The sequence below is a fragment of the Staurois parvus genome, unplaced genomic scaffold (genome assembly GCF_062004578.1).
Source record: "Staurois parvus isolate SC_StPar_1 unplaced genomic scaffold, SC_StPar_1.0 ptg000350l, whole genome shotgun sequence".
NCBI classification, from domain to species: Eukaryota; Metazoa; Chordata; class Amphibia; order Anura; family Ranidae; genus Staurois; species Staurois parvus.
The window spans coordinates 4,411,951-4,435,859 of NW_028318146.1; the positions used below are offsets into that span (position 1 = coordinate 4,411,951).

Sequence of the window (23,909 nt, forward strand, 5' to 3'; positions counted from 1 at the left end):
GTAAACTGAGGTACGCCTGTAAATTGCATAATGAGTTAAAGTCCAGAATTACCCTCTTCTGGCGTTCTCCCCAAAACATGTTTTTATTATGTTGTGTGGGAAACATACACAACTAGATGATCAAAAAAAGGTTCAATGGTCCATTATATAGCATGGCAAGAACCTGGTGCATTCTTCTCCCTGGACTCTAACAGCAAGTACACACGATGAGAATATCGGACGAACGATCGGCTGTTTTTTTTCGCCTGCTGGTCTCACATCGAAAGGGAAAAGGTTACTAAAGATACAAAAATTCTCCTTTGAAAGAAAAGAAATTCGAAAGTGATGTCATGTATTGCGTTATATTTGTATTGTATTTTCAGACGACTACTGTACTGATTAAATGAAAATCGTGCAATCTGGTGTGCTACGTGAAACATTTTTGCGCTTGTCCCTTCGGATATTGTCGTACGAATTGTCGTGATCGGCTCTCGAAAGCTGTGTACGGACGATCCGATTATCGGACGATCGGTCCTTGTATGAAAATTTTCGGACGATTTTCTTATACTGTGTACGAGGCATTAGTCCCTCACTACTGTTGTGGTCAGCAGTCTGACAACAAAATAATGGCATGGGGTGATAACTCATAGCAAACAATGATATTTAGCAGTGAAACTATGAAGAGCAGTTCTATGATTGGCTAGAACAGTGGTCGGCAAGCCGCGGCTCGCGAGCCACATGCGGCTCTTTACCCACTCTAATGCGGCTCTTCTGTGTGCCGGGCGCCTGCTCCCCTCCCTCCTCTCGGTCGGCCGCTCCCCTGCCTCCTCTCGGTTGGCAGCCCCAAAAGTCCGCGCGGAACTTTTAATCCGGCCCGCGGATGTGGCTGTCAGGATGTGTGTAGGCGGGGCAGCGTGCCGAACGTGAGGGGAGGGGAGCTAGGCTCCTCTCACAGTCCACCCTGAAGACCCGAACGGCGCGGGAAGACAGCGAGAGGAACGCAAAAGGTAAGTGAATTGACACGGGGGACTTGGCTTACTAGAAGGGGGGGGGGGGATAGTACTGTGGGGGATGAAATACTATATGAGGGATGAATTACTTTATGAGGGATGAATTACTATATGGGGGGATGAAATACTATATGAGGGATGAAATACTATATGGGGGGATGAAATACTATATGAGGGATGAATTACTTTATGAGGGATGAATTACTTTATGAGGGATGAATTACTATATGGGGGATGAAATACTATATGGGGGGATGAAATACTATATGGGGGGATGAAATACTATATGGGGGGATGAAATACTATATGAGGGATGAATTACTATATGAGGGATGAATTACTATATGGGGGATGAATTACTATATGAGGGATGAATTACTATATGGGGGGATGAAATACTATATGAGGGATGAAATACTATATGAGGGATGAATTACTATATGAGGGATGAAATACTATATGGGGGGATGAAATACTATATGAGGGATGAAATACTATATGAGGGATGAATTACTATATGAGGGATGAAATACTATATGAGGGATGAAATACTATATGAGGGATGAATTACTATATGAGGGATGAAATACTATATGAGGGATGAATTACTATATGAGGGATGAAATACTATATGAGGGATGAATTACTATATGAGGGATGAATTACTATATGAGGGATGAAATACTATATGAGGGATGAAATACTATATGGGGGGATGAAATACTATATGAGGGATGAAATACTATATGAGGGATGAATTACTATATGAGGGATGAAATACTATATGGGGGGATGAAATACTATATGGGGGGATGAAATACTATATGGGGGATGAAATACTATATGGGGGGATGAAATACTATATGGGGGATGAAATACTATATGAGGGATGAAATACTATATGGGGGGATGAAATACTATATGGGGGGATGAAATACTATATGGGGGATGAAATACTATATGGGGGGATGAAATACTATATGGGGGGATGAAATACTATATGGGGGATGAAATACTATATGAGGGATGAAATACTATATGAGGGATGAATTACTATATGGGGGATGAAATACTATATGAGGGATGAAATACTATACGAGGGATGAAATACTATACGGGGGATGAAATACTATACGAGGGATGAAATACTATACGGGGGATGAATTGCTATGGGGGATGAATTACTATATGGGGGATGAATTACTATGGGGGATGAATTACTATATGGGGGATGAATTACTATGGGGGATGAATTACTATATGGAGGATGAATTACTATATGGGGGATGAATTACTATGGGGGATGAATTACGATGGGGGATGAATTACTATATGGGGGATGAATTACTATGGGGGATGAATTACACTATGGGGGGTGAATTACTATATGGGGGATGAATTACTATGGGGGATGAATTACTATATGGGAGATGTATTTTCAGTTTTAAAAATGTGGCTCTCAAAATAAATTTCAATCATGGTTTTGGCGAGATTTGGCTCAGTTGAAAAAAAAGGTTGCCCACCACTGGGCTAGAATAAATAACTACACTCCTTTGCACTTCACACCATTTTATGAACGGAAGTTCATATGTCATCCCATTACTGTGCAAAATTCAGCTACTTACAGCGATCTGTTGATCCTTATTATCCAGCTCCTTTTGTAAAACATCAATCACCTGATTCTTCCCTGATAACACCTCTTCTTCCTCATGCAGCTTCTGTTTCAGAGCCTTGAGCAGCTGTTAATGATAGAAAATATAAAAATCATGCAAAGGGTGACTTTCCTCTTGTGAAAACCTGCATCAAATATATATATATAGAGGCGCCAGAGAAGCCATTCTAAGTCCTCATGCACACTGGATGTTTTTACAGCGGCTGTTTTTGGCTTTTGACGATTTTTTCTACAGCCAGTAAACCCCCCAGCATGTTATCCTATGTGCCCATACACACAGACTGTAATCAACATTTTTTAACTGAAAAAAAACCCTGGACTAGCGGGTTTCTAGAGTTTTTTTTAGCTGTAAAAACACTTTAACGCTGAAAAACGCTGCAAACCGGTGTTTTTGGACTTTTTTTTTTAGCAAAAAAAAATTTTTTTTTGGGTAAAAGAAACGCTAAAAAACGCAAATGCGGAAAAACGCCACTAAACGCTAATGCAAAAACGCTAAAAAAAGCTGAAAAACTCATTTTTAACGTGACTTTACACAGCTAACGTTACCAGCATTAACAAAACGCTCCATGTGCAAAAAATCTTTTTTTTTTTTGTGAAAAAAAAAAAAAGATAAAGAAACACGTGATAAAACGCTAATGCAATAACAATAAAAAAACTGAAAAACTCACATTTTTAACGTGACTTTACACAGCTAACGTTACCAGCGTTATCAAAACACCCATTGTGTATGGAGCCTTAAAAGGTGCTGCTGTCAAACTGCTGCTGCTCACTGGTTACATGGATGGTCAGTCCTCTGTCCCTAACCTATACTCAGTGAATGACTGGCCTCAGGTAAATACACACAGATGAAACAAATCCTCCTACATAAGTTGTACCTGTTTATCTGAAGTATTCACTTCTCTACATTCTATCAAAGTCCAGAATTTATAAAGCTTGTCTAAGCCTCCAGAAAAGAGGAGGTGGAGAACAGAAATTACACAATGTAGAGATCCCATAGCTGACTGGAGGGAAAGGACAGCCTCTCCTTCACACAGCACACAGGAACAGAGCTGAGGCTAATCAATTACAGGCTGTGTGCTGGAGATCTTTCACCTCACCTTTTTTCTGTTAGTGTCAGGAAAACTTGTCAGGAGTGATTCATGCTGATAGAGGAGGAAGCAGCATAGATAAATGACAGTATCAGCATGAATCACTTCTGACAAGTTTTCCTGACACTAAGAAAATACACGGTGACAGGGGAGGGATCTCCAGCAGATAACCAGCCTCGGCTCTGTTCCTGTGAGCTCTGCAGTGTACAATTTCGGCTCTCCGCCCCATTTTTTTCTATACTCTCAGCAAGCTTTATAAATTCAGCACTTTGAATGGATGTAGAGACGAGAATACTGCAGATAAACAGGTACAACTTATGTAGGAGGATTTGTTTCGGTCATTTCACTTGGCCAGTCACTTCACTGGGTATAAGTAAAGGCTTATAACCACTTTAAAGCAATTTGGTCTCTTACCAATCAGTTAGGCACTTTTCTGTTATTTGTTGCTGTGGAAATTTTTACTGCTGTGACCCACCTGAGGCATCTCACTTCCTGGCAGTACAGGAAGTTATGGGAAATCTGTACAGTGGGTACTGAAACAAAACAACTCTTTTTAACCACTTGCCCTCCAGAGGATTTACCCCCCTTCCTGACAAGGCCATTTTTTGGGTTATGGTGCTGCGTTACTTTAACTGACAATTGCGCAGTCATGCAACGCTGCACCCAAATTAAAATTTACATCTTTTCTTTCCCACGAATAAAGCTTTCTTTTGGTAGTATTTGATCGGCTGTGCATCTTTATTTTTTGTGCTATAAAAAAAAAAAAACCCGACAATTATGAGTAAAAAAACAAACTATATTTTTGACATTTTGATATTAAACATGTCCAGTAAAAAATTTTTTAAAAATCTAATTTTGTTATACATTTAGGATAAAATGCATTCTGCTACATGTCTTTGCTAAAAAAAAAAAAAATACCAATACGTGTAAACTGATTGGTTTACATAAAAGTTATAGCGTCTACAAATGGCGGTATATATAATGGGATTTTTTTTTTTTTTACTAGCAATGGCGGCGATCAGCGACTTATAGCGGGACTACAGCTGGCATTCTGACACTGGGGGGAGAACTGACTTGGTGTTCCTGACATCCCCAATGACACCAAATACAGTGATCAGTGCTAATAAAAAGCACTGACAGTGTATTAATGACACTGGGCAGGAAGGGGTTAACGTGGGGAGATCAAAGGGTTAACTGTGTGCCATTTTACATTGTGTCCTGTGTGTGTGCTTCACTGTAACCACACTGCTTTGCATGGCTGTGCTATGCAGAGCCATACAAAGCAGTGTGCGGGAGCTGACAGGGGAGAGAACTGTATTGTTTACAAACAATTCTCCCCCCTGTTGAAGATGCAACGTCAACCAGGACCCGGTGATTGACAAGCCGAGGCCACAAATGGCGGTGTGCGCCCCCTACCCTGAACTGCAAAATCATGTGTACAGGTGAAACTTGAAAAATTAGAATATCCTGCAAAAGTTCATTTATTTCAGTAATGCAACTGAAAAGGTGAAACTAATATATGAGATAGACTCATTACATGCAAAGCAAGATAGTTCAAGCCGTGATTTGTCCTAATTGTGATGATTATGGCTTACAGCTCATGAAAACCCCAAATCCACAATCTCAGAAAATTAAAATATTGTGAAAAGGCGCAATATTCTCGGCTCAAAGTGTCCCACTCTAATCAGCTAATTAAGCCATAACACCTGCAAAGGGTTCCTGAGCCTTTAAATAGTCTCTCAGTCTGGTTCAGTAGGAATCACAATCATGGGAAAGACTGCTGACCTGACAGTTGTGCAGAAAACCATCATTGACACCCTCCATAAGGAGGGAAAGCCTCAAAAGGTCATTGCAAAAGAAGTTGGATGTTCCCAAAGTGCTGTATCAAAGCACATTAATAGAAAGTTATGTGGAAGGGAAAAGTGTGTAAGAAAAAGGTGCACAAGCAGCAGGGATGACCGCAGCCTGGAGAGGATTGTCAGCAAAAAGGCCATTCAAAAGTGTTGGGGACTTTCACAAGGAGTGGACTGAGGCTGGAGTCAGTGCATCAAGAGCCACCACACACAGACGGATCCTGGACATGGGCTTCAAATGTTGTATTCCTCTTGTCAAGCTGCTCCTGAACAACAAACAACGTCAGAAGCGTTTTACCTGGGCTAAAGAAAAACAGACCTGGTCTGTTGCTCAGTGGTCCAAAGTCCTCTTTTCTGATGAGAGCAACTTTTGCATCTCATTTGGAAACCAAGGACCCCGAGTATGGAGGAAGAATGGAGAGGCACAAGGACCCCGAGTATGGAGGAAGAATGGAGAGGCACACACTGCAAGATGCTTGAAGTCCAGTGTGAAGTTTCCACAGTCTGTGTTGATTTGGGGAGCCATGTCATCTGCTGGTGTTGGTCCACTGTGCTTCATTAAGTCCAGGGTCAACGCAGCCGTCTACCAGGAGATTTTGGAGCACTTCATGCTTCCTTCCGCAGACGAGCTTTATGGGGACGCTGACTTCATTTTCCAGCAGGACTTGGCCCCTGCCCACACTGCCAAAAGCACCAAAACCTGGTTCAATGACCGTGGGATTACTGTGCTTGATTGACCAGCAAACTCGCCTGACCTGAACCCCATAGAAAATCTATGGGGCATTGCCAAGAGAAAGATGAGAGACATGAGACCGAACAATGCAGAAGAGTTGAAGGCCGCTATTGAAGCATCCTGGTCTTCCATAACACCTCAGCAGTGCCACAAGTTGATAGCTTCCATGCCACGCTGCATTGAGGAAGTAATTGCTACAAAAGGGGCCCAAACCAAGTACTGAGTACATATGCATGCTTATACTTTTCAGAGGTCCGATATTGTTCTATGTACAATCCTTGTTTTATTGATTGCATGTAATATTCTCATTTTCTGAGATTGTGGATTTGGGGTTTTCATGAGCTGTAAGCCATAATCATCACAATTATGACAAATCACAGCTTGAACTATCTTGCTTTGCATGTAATGAGTCTATCTCATATATTAGTTTCACCTTTTAAGTTGTATTACTAAACAAATAAACTTTTGCACGATATTCTAATTTTTCGAGTTTCACCTGTATGTATATGTGATTTTGCGCACCCGTGCCGTCCTGTAGCAGTATTACTGCTATAGGGAGGACGAGAAGTGGTTAAGTAAAACAAGGAGTTAAACCCTTGCTGAGGTCTATAAAAATGTTTGTGCCTATCCAAAGTGAAAAAAAAAAAAATTGGCAGGAGTTTGGCTTTAAATCAAGTAGATTAATGTCTCTCTCTTTAGTTGATTCGAACGCATTTTACTTCATACCAGCATACAGTTGCCCTTAAAACATGACCTCCAAGATATACAAAACTTTCTTCTGCCATGTGGCATCAGGATGTTCAATTCTGGCACACAGTATACCTGGTGAAGGTCAGCGGTGGCATCAGATTTAGCAGCAAGCTTGAAGATTTCTTGATCATGTTTCTGCGATAACTCCTTCATCTCTTTCTCCTTTTCCAGAATCATATTCTGATATACCCGAATCTGAAAGCATATAAAATATGAAAACATATTTGCTTTTTTGTAGCATTCATGAAAAATTGTGTAAATTAATGCAGCATATTATAACAAAAAAACATCAACGCAGATAAATGTTAGACAACAGATTTAATAAGAAAAAACAAAATCTGATGGGACTTTACTGGTACAAAAAGCGGACAAGTGGGGAATATAATTATCGAGCATTGGTTTATTATTTATTTCTTAGTTTCCAGTATTGATTATCTATATCTATAATGGGAGCCTCTGGCTATGGATGACATCCGGGAGACTGGATGGTTTAAGTCCAGGGTCTCCCAAAGTGGTGGAGCCGAGGTGGTGGTTGCCAGGTTTTGGCTCCATGCGGCCATTGTGTGTCGCTGTTTGCTGTTATCTTCTGCAGGCACTTTTTTGAGATTTTTTTTTTAGCAAAGACATGTCGCAGAATACATTTTGGCCTAAATTTATGACGAAATTTGTTTAAATTTTTTTTACTGGACATGTCTATTAGCAAAAAGTAAAAAATATTGTTTTTTTTCCTCAAAATTGTCAGTCTTTTTTTTTTCTAATAGCACAAAAAATAAATAAATAAAAGTATGATCAAATATAACCGAAAGAAAGCTCCATTTGTGGGAAAAAAGGACATAAATCTCATTTTGGTGCAGCACTACATGACCGCGCAAATGTCAGTTAAATTACGCAGCATCGTATCACAAACAATGGCCTGGTCAGGAAGGGGAGGGTAAATTCTCTGGAGGGCAAGTAGTTAAAAGCCTATATGTATATTGAACAAAAGTAAAGAGCCTGGACAGATCACTCACATTTTCTGTGTACATTGCCTCCTTCTCATGAAACTGACTCTTCTCTTTGTTAAGAAGGGCTTTCAAGCTTTCGGTCTGCTCATGAAGGAGGCTGTACTTCTCTTCACTTTCTCCCACCTTCTTGTTCAAGTTTTGGATGAGGATATTCAGGTCCTGGTTGGAATCTTGTGAGGATGCCGGGCTCTGGATGACAGATAAGAGGAACATTCAGACCGCTTGTTAGAGAATAAAAACCATGCAAGAATTTTTTTTAATTAAATTGAAGAGCGATGCAACCGCCTTGCTATACCATACAAACGCCATATTAGAAATAATTCATACCTTAACATTTACTTCTGTAACGACTGCATCTTGAGAGAGATTTGAAGCTGCAGACATCTGCAGGTCAACAATGTATGCTTCCTTTTCAGCCAATTTCTTATCCTTCGTTGCAAGCATGGCATCCATTTCAGACCCACGCAGGCGCTGAGCTTCCAGTTCTGCCCCCTGAAATGCAATTTAGAGGACAGAATTAACCACTTCTAGTAACCCCATAGCGAGAAAACGTGTGCTAAGCTACTGTTAAATAGCAGAATAGATGGTACCATTCTGGTTACCCTGGTCAACCCTTGGCAGCACCACTGGATCCCCTTAAGTTTTAAAGCAAAATCATTCCTTCTAAACACTCCAAACAAGCAACCTAACAAAAAGGAATGTCAGTGAATCAAGCATCCTCCTATTGTTGGCGTTGTCTGGCAGATGGGGCTGATTTCATGCATATATATTGGGATTGTCCAGCTATACAGGGGTTCTGGTCAGAAGTTCTCCGGTTCATTCAAGATGTTGCCACTATACCGCTCAACCCTTCTGTGAGACATTGCCTACCTAGTCTGGTGGATGATTTAGCCCCCACTAAAAATGTACCCACGCTACTTGCCCTACTCTTCCTCCATGCTAGGAAACAGATTGTTCTCTCATGGAAAAAAACGCATGCTCCTCCCGTGGGGGCTTGGAAGTCCCAGGTTAATAAGACGTTACCCCTTTACAAGGCTACGTATCTTAAAAGAGGAGCACTCCTCAAGTTTGACAAGGTTTGGGGTGGATGGGTAGCATCTTCTTTTACGGTTTTTGATTAATACAGTTAGGTCCATATCAGGGGTGGACTGACAACTCATGAGGCCCCCGGGCAATAGGGGATCATCGGGCCCCTGTGTCCTGGCCCAAACTCAAAAAAGCCTATGAAAAAGGTACTAGGGGCATCTCATGGGGCCCCCTACTGACCTCGGGCCCTCGGGCAGTGCCCGAGTTTCCAAATGGTCAGTCCGCCCCTGGTCCATATATATTTGGACACAGGCACAAGTTTAGTTTTTTTCAGGTATTTACCAACACATTTTCAAGCTATAGTTATATAATGGATATGGGCTGAAAGTGCACACTCTCAGGTTTAACTTGAGGGTATGTACATCCAAATTGGAAGAAGGGTTTAGGAATAACAGCTCTTATAAGTAGCCACCCCCCTTTTTCAAGGGACCAAAAGTAATTGGACAATTGAATGAAAAGCTGTTTCCTGGCCAGGAGTGGGCTACTCCTTTGTTATTTCTTCATCAATGCAGCAGGTAAAAGGTCTGGAGTTGATTCTAAGGTGTGGTATTTGCATTTGGAATCTATTGCTGTGAACCTACATCATGCGTAAAAAGGAGTTGTCCATGCAAGTGAAACAGGCCACTGTAAGGCTTCAAAAATGAAACAAATCCATCAGAGTAAGCAGCAATATTAGGCATGGCCAAATCAATAATTTGGTACATTCTGAGGAAAGAAGAATGCACTGGTGAGCTCAGCAACATAAAAAGGCATGGATGTCCACGGAAGACAACAGTGGTGGATGATTGCAGGATCCTCTCTATGGTAAAGAAAAACCCATTCACAACATCCAGACAAGTGAAGGACACTCTCCAGGAGGTGGGCATATCACTGTCAAAGTCTACAATCAAGAGAAGACTTCACGAGAGCAAATACAGAGGGTTCACCACAAGGTGCAAACCATTCATAAGCCTGAAGAAGAGAAAAGCCAGATTAGACTTTGCCACAACACATCTAAAAAAGCCAGACCAGTTCTGGAAAAGCATTCTTTGGACGGATGAAACTAAGATTAATCTGTACCAGAATGATGGGAAGAAAAAAGCGTGGAGAAGGCTTGGAACAGCTCATGATCCAAAGCGCACAACGTCAAGTGTAAAACATGGAGGAGGCAGTGTGATGGCATGGGCATACATGGCTTCCAGTGGCACTGGGTCATAGGTGTTTTATGATGATGTGGCAGAAGACAGAATTAGTCGGATGAATTCTGCAGTGTTTAGAGATATACTGTCAGCCCAGATTCAGCCAAATACAGCAAAGTTGATTGGACAGCGCTTCACAGTACAGATGGACAATGATCCAAAACACACTGCTAAAGCAACCCAGGAGCTTTTGAAGGAAAAGTGGAATATTCTACAATGGCCGAGTCAATCACCTGATTTCAACCCAATTGAGCATGCATTTCACTTGCTGAAGGCAAAACTAAAGGCAGAAAGACCCACAAACAAAGAACAACTAAAGACAGCTGCAGTTAGAGCCTGGCAAAGCATCAGAAAGGAGGAAACCCAGTCTTTGGTAACGTCCATGAGTTCCAGACTTCAGGCAGTCATTGCCAGTAAAGGATTCTCAACAAAATATTAAAAATTAACATTCTATTTATGATTATATTCAATTGTCCAATTACTTTTGGTCCCTTGAAAAGGGGGGATGGATACTCTTAAGAGCTGTAATTCCTAAACCATTCCTCCAGTTTGGATGTACATACCCTCAAATTAAACCTGAGAGTTTGCACTTTCACCCCATATCCATTATATAACTATAGCTTGAATATGTTTTGGTAAATACCTGAAAAAACTACAATTGTGCCTGTGTCCAAATATATATGGACCTAACTGTATTCCAACAAGTTTTTCTCCTATTGGGGTCTCTTTGCAATGATACTTGCTGTGTATTGGAATTGATTGTTACGTTACTAGCCTAAAGTTTACCTCTGTGCTGTGTACTAGAGTGTGAATAGCTCCCTTGATGTAACTCTGTACGGTGGAACATGGCGAGGTGCTCTTATATTGTATTTTGTATGCCCACCCTACTATGGGTACTTATTGGACATCTGCAAGCATGGTTACTCTTTTTTATCATTTATTTTCTCTTTTATGTTTTTACGTTGCTAGCCGTGGTTGGCGACGAGCAGCTCAATTCCAATGTTTTGTATGATGTATACCATGCTAAACTTTTCAATAAAAAAAAATAACACTGGCATTTTATACCAAGAATTGGCACAGAAACCTTTTTTTTGAGTTCTTCATTTTTTGCGGCCAATTGAGATTCTAGTTCTTCCACTCGTTTTCGCAACACTAGAATCTTCCCTCGATTTGCAGAGGCATTCTCCTGTTCTCCTTCTCCAGGACCCTGGGACAAAACAAATTGTTAGACGCCTATAAAATATAAGAAGGGATCTTTAATTTAAAATGTTTCCTTGGTGAAAATAAAAAATTCATAGTCAACACTCAAAAAAAACTGATATAATGGGCATATTTTGCCTCTTTCATATCCTCCTCTGCAATTATTTGTTGATCCTGACAGGTTCCGATTGTGTGTAATATTTCCAGAGGAGAGAAGATAATGCTTTCTGAAAAACATTAAAACTCCTGGCTCCCTACCACATCTACTTAACACATCTAAAAACACCTTATAACAATTTATTGGAAAAGGATGCAATTCCCTAGTAGGAGCTTGGAATGGATTAAGAAAGTAGCTGATATAATGGATACGGAGGACTAGATAGCCATCTGTGGGGATAAACATCAACGCTTTAGCAAGATATGGGATAACTGGATGTATTATACTTCAGGAGCAGATGCTATGCTATCTAGCCCAGATGCCATCTTATCTCCACTAGCAAGAGCCTTAGACAGGTAAGTCAGTTGGAGGCTCAGTGCATTTATACCCTTGTTTTTCAGATTGCTAGACCACAGGGATGTGCTGAAGGCATCAATACTGTTGACCAGTGGGCTCGCCTCCTACCAGGACACTTTCAGGTTCATGTTCTTGTTCTTTATAGGTTTCCTTTCATTACACAGAGTGGTAGCTTGGCTGTATTGATTATAATTATATAGAGGCACATTCTTTACCAATCACATCCTCAACGTAAATTGGTTTTCCAATTTTCCTGAGCCTACAGAGCAAGCTTCTAATCCTCCTCCTGGTACCATTTAATGCTTCCTCAGACTGATTGATGATGAATGACACAGATCATGTTCACTCTTAGTTCTACAGTTTATTGGTTCATTGTCTGAAGCTCTTCTCATTTTCTCTCTTGGTACCAATCATTACCTATTGTACACTACAAAGTGACAAAATACATTATGATCTGAATTGTCTACCTTGTATCACTCCATTTCTTTTATTATTGTACATATTCTGCAAAGGAAGTTTTAGGTTTATGTCTTGTTTTTATTCAAAAACTCTTAAAAATAAATAAATGGAGATATATATATATATATATATATATATATATATATACACACACACACACACACACACACACACACACATACATATACATACACACTTTTTCTTTTTAATTTTGGCTCCCACTGAAATCGTCTCTGTGTTGTTGGCCCTGCACCGTGCTGCAGTTGTTTATGAATACGTTAGTGCTTCTTCCAATGCAAATGCACAGAAGCACTGACAGTGCCAAGTGAAGACCAGCCCCTACAGCTTCTCCCCTTTGGATTTTGGCAGCTGGTAGTAAGTCTAATGCACCAGTGCTGCAGCAGTAAGTCATTTTTTCCTATGACATCATTCCCTGAAAGTCCACACCCAACGCTCAGGGAGAAGGGGACAGAAACGGGGTTAGCTGTCCTGTGCCCGGAGATAAGTATGAAGAAAAAAATCATTTACACAGCACATTTTAAAAATATATTGAAATAAGATGCTGAAAAAGCAATGCTAGAGGTACCATTGGATCAGCTGGTTTATGTAGCCCTTTAATCCACTTAATGTGGTTGTTGGTTGTAAATCTCAGACATTAAAGCAGAGTTCCACCCAAAAGGGGAAGTTTCACTTTAATGCTTTGTCCCCTGCTTCCCATTAAGGACTGGCAACTTTGGGGAGCGGGTACCCAAATTTGACAGGTACCCGCTTACAATTCTGCTGTGGTCGCCTATCAGATCAGAAGTGGAAGCTGTCCCTCCCCGTAGTCTTCTGGGACACGTGCCAGGACCCAGAAGACTTTATGATTAAGTCAGGTGACGAAACGCGTCAAAGGGAAGTGACGTCACGATGCACAGCACAACCAGAAGTCATCCGGTGGCCATCTTTAATCTTGGAATCCGCTCACACAATTACAGGGAGAGCGTTCCTGAAGATCTACAGAGGGTTTGGCTGTGCTGATTTTATGTATGTATGTTCTATATGAACTATCTTTATTAAAGTTTGCTTTTATGAAGAAAGCTGTATGGTTGAGTTCTGGCGGTATTATCCTGGATTAAGCGTTTGAGAGGGACATTGTGGAATATATCTTGAGGGATCTCACTACTGCAGCCTGGCTGGTGGCAATAAGTGGATGGATATTTAGAGGAGGAATCGATGTTCCAATGGTTGAATCTATAAAAGTGATCTTCTGAATGGGATCTATATGCTGGTTTTTGCTGCATTTCTGGTAATGGTACATTAGCCATTAGATGTGGACACTCTCACGGTTTGACACTGCATGCAAGTGTTATTCATGTTTTCACACTTATACTCACTCTGTTTCACCATGTGTGGTTTAGTGTGGTTCACATGCGTGTGGTTCAGTGTGATTCACATGCGTTTGCAGTGATGCTTGCTTCATTCTATGCATCTAAGGTATTACACTATGTGAGTTCTCTCTTTTTTTGAGGTTCGATCTCCACGAATAATGGGGACCATCACTGTGCTGGAATACCACTCTGCTGATTGCTATTAGGAGGACTTTTAAGTTTTTGGACATTTTTTATTTTTATTTATTTTTTTATTATTATTTTTATTTTTATAGTTTATGGTTTATTTATCTGTTGTTTATTAGCACTTTATATAACTTGATGTATACACTTTTTGGGGTTAAAGTGTTTTTGTGCATCTAGGGTATTTTTATATAGGAGGAATACCGTAATTCTTGTTTATTTAGGACCCAGAAGACTACAGAGCCATTCACAAAGCTCAGCACTATTCGCGCATGCGCAGTGGGCAACCGGATGTGAAGCCGCAAACTGTCACAGCCGGGTGCCCGCACTGAAGATGCCGTCGCCAGGAATTTGTTAACTTTGTTTCTCTGCTATCAGTATGAATTACTTCTGACAAGTCTTCCTGGCTTCAAAAGAAAATGTTCCCGTGAGCTATTTGAAGGGGGGGGGGGGGGGTGCCTCTTCCCTCCAATCTGCTCTCAGAGCTCTCCTCATTGAGCTCTGCAATACATAATTTCAGCTCTCCACCCCCTGCTTTCTGAACTCTCAGACAGGCTTTATAAATTCATCACTTTGAACAGACATAGAGAAGACTGAGCATAGACAGATACAACTTATGTAGGAGGATTTTTTTCATCTCTGTGTATCACCTGAGGCTAGTCACCTCACTGGGTATATTTAAAAGTGATTCTAAAGGTTTTTTAAGAAAAAAAAATAACAAACCATGTCTATACTTACCTGCTGTGGTTTTGAACAGAGCAGCCTGGATCCTCCTCTTCTCAGACCCCCTGTAGGCTCTCCTGTGCCCTCCCTCCTGTTGGGTGCCCCACAGCAAGCAGCTTGCTATGGGGACACTTGCTGCTCCATGTGTTCATTCACACACACACAGCTGCAGCTCAACTCCGCCCTCTCTCTCTTCTCATCAGCTGACTGTCATCCCGCTCCTGCTTCTATCCCAGCCAATGAGAAGAGGGAGTCCCAGGATAGCCTAGACTCCAGTGCACATCGCTGGATCGAGAGGGGACTGTCATCCCGCTCCTGCTTCTATCCCAGTCAATGAGAAGAGGGAGTCCCAGGATAGCCTAGACTCCAGTGCACATCGAGAGGGGACTTAGGTGATTATTATGGAGGGCTGGGGAGGGGATGCTGCACACAGGTGGCTTTTTACCTTCAGAACCACTTTAAGGGTTTACAACCACTTTACCATTTCACACAGGTCCCATCCTGCTCCCTGCAATTCCTGGTCAGAGAAGCAGTTAAATACCTTAGCAGAACTTGGAAAGCTCTAGGTAAACACTTACCTTTTTGTTCTCAGATTTCTTTCCTTGGGCCCCGGGTGAAGCCAGCTGCTTCTTCAGCTCTTCTAGTTGAGAAGTTAATGATGCAATCTTGGCTTTGCTCTGGAGTTTGGCTTTCGAGACCTTGGATTCTGAAGATTCTTTTTCCTCCTGCATAGCATTATCACATGACCGTGAAGTGAACCTGTCACTGTGGTATGCAGTTTGAACAAAACACAGCTAACAAGCAACACAAGTTCAAAGCTTGATATCATTACCAGCCTAGCATTGTGTCTGCGTTCCAATATATTTTTATTTCTTGTGTACTTACATGTACTGGAGCACATAACAGCAGATACCCCAGAACTTTAAATCCATTGGAAAGCAGACACAATGCAGGCTTTCTTCAATAATTCTCCTTAAAACTGAACTTGATACCTAGTTGATTTTTATTGTATAAAAACTAAAGCTTGTTACATAAATTCATTTTGTATACTACAAAAAAAAAAAAAAAAAATTCACCCTATCTTGACCTAAAAGAAATCAAAATTTTGGTAAATATTTGTTTTATACAGTATGCTGTTCCCAAACACTAAATCGGGTCACCCTCATGGAAGATTTGGTTCTGAATGACAGCAGGGGCTATTTCTACTCTCCAGGGACTACATAAAGCCAAAAGGAATAGATCAGAACACTCCAAAGCAAATGCAAACACTAGTAAACTTCTCTAAAAACATGAACAGCTGGGACCTCTTCAGATGTGGTTCACCCAAGAGGCTGCACTTAAAGGCTCACCAGCATCCTCACAGTAAACCAAGGACTACAAGCCATTAGCAGCAGTGGCTGACGGTGCTTGTAGTCAAGGAAGTTGCGTGAGCAGAGCCCCACATGGCCGTGTTGCTTTCAAATTGTGACAGCGGGTGCGGGGAGAAGATCCCAGCCTGCTGCCAAAGAGAGAGGAGAGCTGGTGGCGGAAGGTGGGTGCATAGAAGCATGTTACATGTTGGGTGTAACATGTAACATGCTCCTAAAGTTGAACTTATCCTTTAACCTTAGTGGTTTATGATTATGTCTACCTTAATGGGTTAAATGGGCGGCTCAGTGGCTTAGTGGTTAGCGCGTCTGCTGTGCAGTAAATGGGTCAGGGGATCGATTCCCGACCATGGCGCCTCCTGCATGGAGTTTGCATGTTCTCCCTGTGCTTGCGTGGGTTTCCTCCGGGTATTCCGGTTTCCTCCCACACTCCAAAGACATGTTGGTAGGTTAATTGGCTCTTGTCTAAATTATCCTAGTTTCATCCCTGGCCATGCGGGATCTCCTGCATATTAGGGGTTGGGGAAAGACCTGACAACCTACCCTGTAAAAATAATTGCTAAGAGAATTCATGGAAAAAAGTCGCTTGTGAGTGACGGTCCATGCAATCGCCAAGGGTCGGTTACGACTGGATAGATAGATAGAAAAATAGATAGATAGAATGGATTAAATACATGAGGAAGATGACGTCCACAGAGGGGACTCCTCATTCACATTGTCCAGATGAATAATGTTACTAGCACCTGAAGAGTAGTTGGTAATATCCTTTTTTTTAATCTACAACTTTTATTGAACTAATAACTGGTGATTTTGCCACAGTCAGGTGCCACCTTTTATGGGGTGATAACTGTCCCCCAGTTATGCGCCAGCATTGTTACCCTGTCTCCCATGCCTCTGATGGAGAGTAAGAATCTCCACTCAACATCAGCATTCATTACAGGCATAGTTCACTTTTCCTGAAAACTGCGTATGCAGATATAAGATATCTGTAAATGGAAACAAGCTGGGTAGCTTTGACAAAAATTGAATAATGTCCTTGTTATAGGTGTAGGCCTTTACATACCTCCTGACGCCTGACTGGAATACTCCCAGGATGTTGCTAAGCCAGGCCTAGTCATTACTGCTCACCAACCCCATCACAGGAGGGAGCTTTTTCTCTGATTCAAACTTCCTCACATGCTTTCCCCTGATGCAGTATCTCTGAGATCACAGTTTAAGAGCTCGCTCCTGGTGAAGGTGAGCACTAATAGCTGGTCCTTCCTTAGCCATGTCCTGGGAGTTTTCAGGTCAGGCTTCATAAAAGATACGTACATTGCCTACACCTATAGGAAGGGAATTCTTCAACTTTGGTCAAAGCTGCAGTTTGTTTTTATCTACAGATACCTCCTACCTGCACAGGCAGTTTATTTTGGTAAAGGTGAACTAACCCTTTAAATTAACACCTTGAGATCTTACCATGAAGGTCATTGTTCATTTACTTCTATTTATGGGGGGCGACACGCTTTCCTAATTGTGCTCTAGTGTTGTCACCCTTTCATGTGCACTCCCCATAGACTATCACAAGTGTAATAAAAGCGCCACACCCTTAATACTTTAAAGCAGCAATTCCACCTCAAAGAAACCAAATAAATTTCTTAGTGCTATAACTTAAATCAAGGAATGCGCTAAAACCACAAACTATTCCTAATTTAGTGTAGAAACATTAGTGCAAAAGATATATATATCTATTATCAATTAATATCAAAAAATATCAAAATTATGTGCAAAACATAAGTAATTTAAATAATTAAATTTGTGAATATAAAAAAAACAAAAATGTCCAATTCTGAATTTCTTCAAATGTCCAAATAAATCCTTTCCAAATTCAGGTGCTCTCAAAGAAATTGTGCCAAAATCCACCACCAAAAGTAAAGTTGGGTAACTCACCAGAGCTCCATGCTGATCAATCTCTAGATCAGCAAAAAACGCTTTTTGCTCTGGGAGCAGATGCAATGAATCAACTTCTCATGTGTGATGATCAATAGCTACACATTCATCCATAAGGTAGGTATCCACCACTCAATATAATGGTTCCAGGAGCATTATATCACTCTCTCTTTTTATATCTCTCCACCGAGGTCATGTTTGGGAATGAAAGAGAAAAATCATGGTGCAGCCAGTTTTTTTATAAAAGCATCCAACAATTTAATAAAGATTTACACTCACAAAAAGGGTGTCTTCACCGACACCAGTATAACAGCATAAAACAGCAAATGGTATAACAGTCTCCTGTTCCCCGTACACTCACTACAGCGCTCGTGACTTAATTTTCTCCACAAACGTCAGCATCCAGTAAGCCCCTTACTGGATGCTGACGTTTGTGGAGAAAATTAAGTCACGAGCGCTGTAGTGAGTGTACGGGGAACAGGAGACTGTTATACCATTTGCTGTTTTATGCTGTTATACTGGTGTCGGTGAAGACACCCTTTTTGTGAGTGTAAATCTTTATTAAATTGTTGGATACTTTTATAAAAAAACTGGCTGCACCATGATTTTTCTCTTTCATTCCCAAACATGACCTCGGTGGAGAGATATAAAAAGAGAGAGTGATATAATGCTCCTGGAACCATTATATTGAGTGGTGGATACCTACCTTATGGATGAATGTGTAGCTATTGATCATCACACCTGAGAAGTTGATTCATTGCATCTGCTCCCAGAGCAAAAAGCGTTTTTTGCTGATCTAGAGATTGATCAGCATGGAGCTCTGGTGAGTTACCCAACTTTACTTTTGGTGGTGGATTTTGGCACAATTTCTTTGAGAGCACCTGAATTTGGAAAGGATTTATTTGGACATTTGAAGAAATTCAGAATTGGACATTTTTGTTTTTTTTATATTCACAAATTTAATTATTTAAATTACTTATGTTTTGCACATAATTTTGATATTTTTTGATATTAATTGATAATAGATATATATATCTTTTGCACTAATGTTTCTACACTAAATTAGGAATAGTTTGTGGTTTTAGCGCATTCCTTGATTTAAGTTATAGCACTCCCCATAGAGCCTTCAAGTAACCACGATAACACACATTGAGCAGGCACAGTCCAATGTTTGTCTTAGATTGTAAGCTCCGAGGAGCAGGGCCCTCCTATCCCTCTTGTATTGCACTGTATTGTTGCTGTATTGTCTCCCATTATATTTTAAAGTGCTGAGCAAACTGTTGGCGCTATATAAATCCTGTATAATAATAATAATAATCAGTAAAGTGAACATGAGCAATGATGAGAAGACAACACAGGAGCAATGTGAATCATAAACAGCTTGGAGAAGATCAGGAGCACAGAGATACAAAATAATATAACACAAACTGACATTTACAGGGAAAAACATGGAAACGGTTTATTGAACACACCAGTTTAGAAAAACTGGTCGTCCAGTTAGGGTTTACATCTACTTTAAAGTCATAGTCTACCTTTGTTAGGTGCACGCTGCTGCTCCTAAACTGATGGGTTTTTTTGGAGCTTTTGCCATATTTTTGCCTAAGCCCTTGAACACACCACTCTGAAAGCCTATGTGTCTATACACTCATAGGCTTTTAGAGGAATTTACGAGCAGCAGAGTTTAAAGGCAATCAAAGCGCCTTCTTCTGAACATAGAAAAACTGAGTTCAGGTGAGGAGCTTTTGGGCATAAAAACACCAAATGCAGCTGAACGCGCTTAAATGCACCCAAGTGCTGAGCGTTTTTAGAACTTCAATTTTATGGCCAGAATAAATTAAAATTCTGGCCAATGAAATAATACCAAATGCTGCTAAACTCACCTAAACTGTTTTGAAAAAATGCAGCTTAGGTGAGCTTTAAGGCTGATTTTCTCCGGTCAGGAGAAATAGAGTTTACAATAAGCCAGTGTGCATGAGGTCTTGCTATGTTTCATGTTACACCCATATTTAGGGTGAAACTTGTTCATAATCCCCAGCCCCCAGCACACACCCACTTACATGAATCATGGAATGCTTTTCCTCAGAGGTGTCCTATGACTCTGTCCGCAGCCGTGTCATTCATTCACAGGGATCTGTGCAATGACTACAAGTCCCATCTGCCACTAAGGCAGAGGGAGTCATAGATCTCAATGGAGCTCAAGGGCAGTGATGTTTACTTCCTCCAGCCCCATAACAGAAGGTCTGTACACCTCCATATGAACCTGGGGCTGGGGAAGAGTTTGTGCGCTGCATAGATCACTGTTGCAATGCTGTGCAGGCTTTCATGCAAAAATGTAATAAATGTACATTTTTATTTTATGATTGTGGGTGCATTTAATAAATTTTTGCAAAAGGCAGACTGTGCATTTAAACTACAGATTAAAATGAAGAAGTTAGCAGATCAGCGAGCTAAGATTTAGGACAAAGATCATTCGCTGCTGAATCGGAAGTGGCTGAGTATAAGGGCTCATGTACACTGCAGATCCTAAACTGACATTCAGGAGCTGTTCGGCGTTTTTTTCAGCAGCCCCTGAACTCTCCCTGTTTTCCTATGTGTACGTGTACACACAGTCGTTTACAGGCAGTTGAGTTTACAGTAGTTTTTATGAGCGTTTCAAATGCCAAACGCTTGTAAATGCAGGTAAGCGCTTGTAAACGCTCTTAACCGCATTTAGAAGCGTTTTTTAACTGTTCCATATCCAGATGCTGTCCAGAGCCTTTTTTCATCATCAGAAATGCATGCAAAGCGTTTTCCATGTATTCAAATGAACCCGGTACACCAGCGCAGTCAGCTCCAGGTTTCGAGTGAAGGAAAAAAAATGGTAGAATGTGCTGCATTATGCTCATGATGGGATCCATAGTGAATACAACCAGAAAAGACAGGTCATCTCAACACATACTGCTCTCTCTGCTTCTGCTCTCTCTATTCCTCTCAAAATGTCTCAAATAGTTCTTTTTTTACTATTTTGCAGTGCATTCTGGGCATTTGGGAAGGTCTCCTGAGGCTATCTTTTAGAAACGCTTCTAAAACGCGGTATGCAAACACGGATAAACTGATGTTTTTTAACTATGTTTTCCAGCAGTCAGTTTCCATCGTTCAGAAGAGTTTTCCAAACGCCCCGTGTACATGAGCACTAAGACACAAGCTTTGTCACATCATAATTTTCTTCCAGGCATTTCAAACAAGTATCCTAAACGATCGTCCTCTAGTATACAGATTATTTTGTCAATATATATTCAGCCTGCAAGCTGTCTGAGATTATACTGGCTGCACAGTCATATGTACTCATTACACACACTGCTGCAAAAATGTCACATAAACAAGCTGCACATAAGCAAAATATTCTGCTTACAAACCCTTTCCTTCCACAGTTATTACTACTGTAAGAACAGACCTTGAGCTGCTGATCCTTCTTGCGCAGGTCATTGTCTTTCTCTCTGATCAGATCTTTCAGCTGTACCACCAGCTGCTGAGTCTGTGCCAGCTGCTCCGTTAGATCTGCCACTGACATGTTGCCAGCACTGGGATTGTCAGAGCCCTACAAACAGAAGGTAAGCAGAGATTAGTTACATATTTCTCCTGCAGTAAAAGCAGAAGGCAAGCATCCACAAAGTCTACTAAAAGAATAAAATGACCAAGATCTTCATTATTACTGGACCCTTTATATATATCCAACACTTGTAAAACCTTTAATTTTTGTTAATCCAGTTTACATGACTGTACAGTTAGGTCCATAAATATTGGGACATCGACACAATTCTAACATTTTTGGCTCTATACACCACCACAATGGATTTGAAATGAAACGAACAAGATGTGCTTTAACTGCAGACTGTCAGCTTTAATTTGAGGGTATTTACATCCAAATCAGGTGAACGGTGTAGGAATTACAACAGTTTGCATATGTGCCTCTCACTTGTTAAGGGACCAAAAGTAATGGGACAATTGGCTTCTCAGCTGTTCCATGGCCAGGTGTGTGTGTTATTCCCTCATTATCCCAATTACAATGAGCAGATAAAAGGTCCAGAGTTCATTTCAAGTGTGCTATTTGCATTTGGAATCTGTTGCTGTCAACTCTCAAGATGACATCCAAAGAGCTGTCATTATCAGTGAAGCAAGCAATCATTAGGCTGAAAAAACAAAACAAACCCATCAGAGAGATAGCAAAAACATTAGGCGTGGCCAAAACAACTGTTTGGAACATTCTTAAAAAGAAGGAACGCACCGGTGAGCTCAGCAACATCAAAAGACCCGGAAGACCACGGAAAACAACCGTGGTGGATGACCGAAGAATTCTTTCCCTGGTGAAGAAAACACCCTTCACAACATTTGGCCAGATCGAGAACACTCTCCAGGAGGTAGGTGTATGTGTGTCAAAGTCAACAATCAAGAGAAGACTTCACCAGAGTGAATACAGAGGGTTCACCACAAGATGTAAACCATTGGTGAGCCTCAAAAACAGGAATCATTTCAAATTCATTGTGGTGGTATATAGAGCCAAAAATGTTAGAATTGAGTCGATGTCCCAATATTTATGGATTTGACTGTAGATACCCTTCTCTCTCTTCCTCCTGTCTAGGCAATATGTGGGTGTTATGACACTGAGGACAGGAGAAGCAGCGGAACAGAAAGTAAACGGTCTGCTGACAGACAACACCTGATGGACGCAGAGATGGGATAATATCACCACAAAGCATAATAAGGAGAAAAGATTTGAAGGACAGACTGACAACACCTTTGGAAAGATGGACGCAATGATGGGATGACATCACCACATAGCTGAATGGAGAGAAGAGGTTGGAGGGTTGATCAATAATGTTGTGAAGACGGATGCGGTGATGTGATGATGTCATTACACAGCTGAATGGAGAGAGGGGGCTTGGAGGGCTGGCCAACAACACCTTTGAAGATGGGCATGGTGACATGATGACATCACATTTGCCACATAGCTGAATAAGGTGAAAGAGGTTGGAGGGCTGAAAACGCAGCAAATTCAAAAAATGCTAATGTGGCGTTGTGAGCCCAGTGCAGGAAATGAAGTCACATTGAAGCACAAGCAGTGCTGGCAGGATCAAAAAGTACAAACGTAGAAACGGAGGCTAGATTAGAAATCGCATACTTACGTGTATAATGAGAAAAGCTTAAAGTTTATTTGGGGATCTTTTGTATTTTGCCTGGAGTTCTACTTTAACTACACCACATGGACAAAACAAGAAAAACAAGTTTTGTCAGAACTTCATTCAAATCAGGCTTTTTCAAGGAAAAGTGCAGTCACAGTTGCAACCAATCAAAATCCATCTAGACTCAGTGTTTACAAAGTGAATTCTTATGGGTAGTTAAGAGCTATAGAGTACTGAACTTTAACCGTTTAATAAATAAGCCAGAGCAACTTTGGAAATACATTTAATTCAACTAATTTGAATAAAGCATTTTTTCTTGGGCAGCAAAACTGGACAAAGCCTGTGATCAATACTGGTATATATGGCATGCATAACATTAGAATAAACTAGAAGAAAGCATGAAATCATCTTTAATATAGTGGAGTAATAACCCGAAATGCATACTAAAAGGTGATATCAGGCATGCAATGGGAACATTATCTCTGTAAACTGATCAGTAGACGAGTGGTTACATAAACCTAAACTTCAAGCAAATACTTAAAAGAAAAGTTTGCTTTATTCTCTCTCCAAATTATACTTACCTAGGTGGTTGCAGCATCGGTCCGATGCTGCATCTGTCCCTCGTCGGCTCTAAGTGCGAGAGCTCCGTGATCAC

General features: G+C 40.9%; 1 protein-coding gene across 4 annotated transcripts in view; it reads right to left on the reverse strand.

Annotated features, from left to right (window-relative positions):
* The window catches only part of LOC149456718 (uncharacterized), a 147,384-nt gene that overhangs the window by 106,037 nt on the left and 17,438 nt on the right, over window positions 1-23,909 (reverse strand). For all 4 annotated transcript variants that reach the window (XM_089684608.1, XM_089684607.1, XM_089684609.1 and 1 more), the window contains exons 3-9: window positions 21,529-21,672; window positions 15,381-15,527; window positions 11,438-11,560; window positions 8,417-8,581; window positions 8,096-8,278; window positions 7,158-7,280; window positions 2,615-2,728 (exon numbers count right to left, since the gene is read on the reverse strand). In XM_089684608.1, coding sequence (XP_089540734.1) covers window positions 2,615-2,728; window positions 7,158-7,280; window positions 8,096-8,278; window positions 8,417-8,581; window positions 11,438-11,560; window positions 15,381-15,527; window positions 21,529-21,672 — 999 coding nt within the window. The remainder of the gene's footprint in view (window positions 1-2,614; window positions 2,729-7,157; window positions 7,281-8,095; window positions 8,279-8,416; window positions 8,582-11,437; window positions 11,561-15,380; window positions 15,528-21,528; window positions 21,673-23,909) is intronic.